At 35.9% G+C, this 4,835-nt stretch overlaps 1 protein-coding gene across 2 annotated transcripts in view; it reads left to right on the forward strand.

Moving 5' to 3' along the window:
- The window catches only part of RAB1A (RAB1A, member RAS oncogene family), a 20,316-nt gene extending 16,091 nt beyond the window's left edge, over nucleotides 1-4,225 (forward strand). The window contains exons 3-5 of one of the 2 annotated variants that reach the window (XM_015557901.1): nucleotides 2,085-2,180; nucleotides 3,583-3,714; nucleotides 3,968-4,225. In XM_015557901.1, coding sequence (XP_015413387.1) covers nucleotides 2,085-2,180; nucleotides 3,583-3,714; nucleotides 3,968-4,165 — 426 coding nt within the window. In that variant the 3' untranslated portion in view covers nucleotides 4,166-4,225. The remainder of the gene's footprint in view (nucleotides 1-2,084; nucleotides 2,181-3,582; nucleotides 3,715-3,967) is intronic. The other variant, XM_015557902.1, reaches the window with a different exon arrangement.
- The last annotated feature ends 610 nt before the right edge of the window (nucleotides 4,226-4,835 follow it).

A 4,835-nucleotide genomic window follows, 5' to 3' on the forward strand; every position in this document is an offset into this window, starting at 1 on the left:
TCATATGTTTAAATTAGTTCAAAGCATTTTCATGTCTAATTACTTAATCTTCATTCCATCACTGTGAGGAGGTATACTTTAAACAATAGTTGTAGCTATTAGTGATGAATTGGGTCTGAAAAACTTGAGCATTCCAAAACCCTTTGCATACTGAGTTAAAATGTGTGTCTATTTTTGAACCGGGCCCCTAGTTTTCATAATATTTTACTGAGCAGCCTCTACAGTTAGGCATTTTGCTATGCATTTTACAAATGTTGTTTATTTAAACTCATTTAACAATTCTATAAGGTGAGTTACTCCAAAGATTTATAGATGAGGAAACTGTTAATTGACTGTCCCAGCATTAAATAACCAGGAACCTAGATTTGATGTTTTGAAGTCAGATTGGCTTGACTCCAAAGCTCAGGCTTCTCCAAGGAATCCTGAAAGACTTTGACACCTTTTTAAAAAAATATATTTTTATTGATCTCAGAGAGGAAGGGAAGGGGGAAAGAGAACAATCAATGATGAGAGTGAATCGTTGATCGGCTGCCTCCTGTACGTCCCCTACTGGGGATGGAGCCCGAAATCCAGGTATGTGCCCTTGACCGGAATTGAACCAGGGACCCTTCAGTCCATAGGCTGACGCTCCATCCACTGAGCCAAACTGTCTAGGGTGACTTTGACACTCTTTACTGATACAGATCTAAAGTTTTTTGGGCTCTCAGGCCAGTACTTTGAACAAAAAGAAAGAATGAAGCTGTTGTGACTTGTTTTCATTTGTTTTAGATAAATGATGTTAACTTTATTTGATTCATTAACTTTTCCCCTGGAGCAGTGGCTGGCAAACCGCAGCTCGCGAGCCACATGCGGCTCTTTGGCCCGTTGAGTGTTCTTTGGCCCCTTCAGTGTGGCTCTTCCACAAAATACCACATGTGGGCATGCACCTACAGTGCGATTGAAACTTTGTGGCCCATGCACAGAAGTCGGTATTTTGTGGAAGAGCCACACTGAAGGGGCCAAAGAGCCGCATGTGGCTTGTGAGCTGTGGTTTGCCAATCACGGCCCTGGAGTATGTTAAATACAGACATTATATTTTACTCCAAGCATAGGTTGGTATGCATCTCTATTTTCCTATGTAAACATTGATCACATCTAGCAAAACTGACACTAAGACCTCAATATTATCTAATATCCTGGCTGTATTAAAATTTCCCCCCAATTTGAATTTAACAGCTCTTTGTCCGCTGGAAAAGAAGGTGATTTCACTGAGTGCTCCTGAAGCAGTTTTTTTTTTTTTTAAATTTTGCCATTTAAAACAAAGAGGATCAGTGCCAAGTTCACAGATATACTCCAGAACTTTATAATCTCCCTATAAAGGCTATTGCATCTTGATCTTCACTTGTCATAAACTTCAAGTCCATTTATTTTTACAGTAACTATAAGTTTCCTTTCAGGTTTTTTTTAAACCCAGAATTTTAATATAGTAATTTAAATGAGTATTTGTTTTTGGTGTTTAAGTCTAAATGGTGAAGTGCGGCAAATTGCTTTTAAAATGAATTTTATGAAAGTATTTTGAATCATCTTTACATTGTTTTCCCTAGGATTAAGATAATACTTTCCAGAGATGGTTAAAGTGCTATTTTGACTGGTAGTTATCTTAATTAGATCCTTTCAGTGCATTCCATGATGCTAAAACATGCTAGCAAATGATATTGTCTTATCTGTGTTAAAGGAATGTAAGGGTGGCAGCCTTCCTAATCAAGTCAACCTGTTTATGCAGTCACTCCGAATGTTTTGCACAATTCTAAGAATGGTAGGGAGTATGAAAAGTATGACGTAGTTCCTAATCTCAAAGAGCTAGTGTAATATTGGTAGCATAACATAAGCTAAATTGTAGGCACTAGCTTCTTTTCTGGACCTTCAGGTATTTGGCAGTTACCATGCAATTTAGTAGTGTGAGCACTGGAGGCTAATGTTTCCATATCAAATCCTGGTCATTTCTGTACACATGTAAACAAATTAAACTATTCCCCCTCCTCCTGCCTCTTTCCCCAACTCTAACTTAATGGAATTGTTTGGATTTCTTGATTATTTTATAATAGTGGGACACAGCAGGCCAAGAAAGATTTCGAACAATCACCTCCAGTTATTACAGAGGAGCCCATGGCATCATAGTTGTGTATGATGTGACAGATCAGGTAAGTTCCAGGAGGAAATTGTGTTACAGCGACCAAGTAGGAAGTTACTATTTGATAAATAGCCATCCATTTTATTTATATGGCCAAAACTTTGTCCACTTCCAAATAGGTGAATCACATAAACATTATTTGGGCACCTAATGGTCAGCTAAAATGTCATATTTTCCTTAAGTAAATAGAAAATTTAGTACAGGGGTCCTCAAACTTTTTAAACAGGGGGCCAGTTCACTGTCCCTCAGACCGTTGGAGGGCCAGACTATAGTTTAAAAAAAAACTATGAACAAATTCCTATGTGCACTGCACATATCTTATTTTGAAGTAAAAAAACAAAATGGGAACAAATACAGTATTTGTATTTGCATGTGGCCCGTGGGCTGTAGTTTGAGGACCCCTGATTTAGTATTTGGTTTTACATTTGCTTTCAGGGACCTTGGTTATATTTATTACCAACTAAAAAACTGATTGTTTTGACAAGAGTTTATAGTGAGCTGTAGTTATTTGGCTTATACCATGTTCTTGGTATTAAATATTAACAAATTTGCCTAGTAGTTAGACTTGTCAGAATTGCCAAAAAACAAGATTATGAGTCTGCCTGTGGAGGATATTCTTGATAGGTTGAGCTAGAGGAAGATTTTAGGAAGATAAAGAATATCTGAAGATTAGCTTTTGAGAGTAGGGCTGGTGGGGGTACAGGGATAGCGTGAAGAATGTACTAGTAGTCCAAGGACCATAAGAATTGATCAGAAAATTAGAAAATTTCAAGTTTTTTTTCTATCAAAGAATAAAAGATAAGTGTTTAGAACTTACTTTTCTTGTAGCAAATGGTAAGTGTCACTTCAACTATGATATAGTTAATTAAGAGATAACTGGAATCATAATACTTTAGATTCAATGCCTTGAGAAGTATTGGGTGAGTGATACAACAGGAGAAAAATGATGCTAATTTCAAATCTCATGTCATTACCATGAAATACTTAAAAAAAATTTCTTCTCAATATGATTGTGGTAAAAAAACACCCCAAGCATCTTTGGACCCATTTATTTAATATCTTTTGTCTCTAGTAGTAACAATCTATTCATAAACCAAATAATCAGATTTCAATTCAAATTTATCAAATTTGCTTGAGCTATATAGTTTGATGCTGAGCTGTATTTCTCTGTCAAATAAGGTATTTTTATCCTCAAGCCTTCAAATTCTAATTTATTTAGGTAAGGATAGTCATTGTAATATTATCAGTTTACTTCTAAGCCAGCAGTATAGTAATTATCTTATAGCTGGAGTTGCTTCATTAACTCTTCTTAGGTTAAGAAAACACTTCTTTTATCACTTGCTTCATTAGAACAGTTGTTGTATTATAGAACAGAGCTATATTATCATCCTTAAAAATGTCTGTCTTCTTAGGAGTCCTTCAATAATGTTAAACAGTGGCTGCAGGAAATAGATCGTTATGCCAGTGAAAACGTCAACAAATTGTTGGTAGGGAACAAATGTGATCTGACCACAAAGAAAGTAGTAGACTACACAACAGCAAAGGTATGTTTAAAGTTGATTTTCAAACTGAATTTGAAGGCATTGAATTTGAATTATGTAGTGGGGAGTCATGCAATGATCACAACCACCTTTTGCTTTTAAAATGTGCACTAGAATACTTTGAAATGACAATTTTTTAATGGTGTCTGTTTGGATTCAGTGAACTTAGTCTTTCCTCACTGCCCATTTTAGACAGAAGTGCACTAAAGGTGAAAAAGATTTTTTCAGTGTTAATTGTGCTTTATTATTCTCTTAGGAATTTGCTGATTCCCTTGGAATTCCATTTTTGGAAACCAGTGCTAAGAATGCAACGAATGTAGAACAGTCTTTCATGACAATGGCAGCTGAGATTAAAAAGCGGATGGGTCCTGGAGCAACAGCTGGTGGTGCAGAGAAGTCCAATGTTAAAATTCAGAGCACTCCGGTCAAGCAGTCAGGTGGAGGTTGCTGCTAAAATTTGCCTCCGTCTTTTTCTCACAGCAATGAATTTGCAATCTGAACCCAAGTGAAAAAACAAAATTGCCTGAATTGTACTGTATGTAGCTGCACTACAACAGATTCTTACCGTCTCCACAAAGGTCAGAGATTGTACATGGTCAATACTGACTTTTTTTTTATTCCCTTGACTCAAGACAGCTAACTTCATTTTCAGAACTGTTTTAAACCTTTGTGTGCTGGTTTATAAAATAATGTGTGTAATCCTTGTTGCTTTCCTGATACCAGACTGTTTCCCGTGGTTGGTTAGAATATATTTTGTTTTGATGTTTATATTGGCATGTTTAGATGTCAGGTTTAGTCTTCTGAAGATGAAGTTCAGCCATTTTGTATCAAACAGCACAACCAGTGTCTGTCACTTTCCATGCATAAAGTTTAGTGAGATGTTATATGTAAGATCTGATTTGCTAGTTCTTCCTTGTAGAGTTATAAACGGAAAGATTACACTATCTGATTAATAGTTTCTTCATACTCTGCATATAATTTGTGGCTGCAGAATATTGTAATTTGTTGCACACTATGTAACAAAACAACTGAAGATATGTTTAATAAATATTGTACTTATTGGAAGTAATATCCAACCGAATGGTGATAAGTATTGTTTTAATTCTTATGGTTAAAGGGAAAGA

The sequence above is a fragment of the Myotis davidii genome, unplaced genomic scaffold, assembly GCF_000327345.1.
Source record: "Myotis davidii unplaced genomic scaffold, ASM32734v1 scaffold6, whole genome shotgun sequence".
Lineage (NCBI taxonomy): Eukaryota > Metazoa > Chordata > Mammalia > Chiroptera > Vespertilionidae > Myotis > Myotis davidii.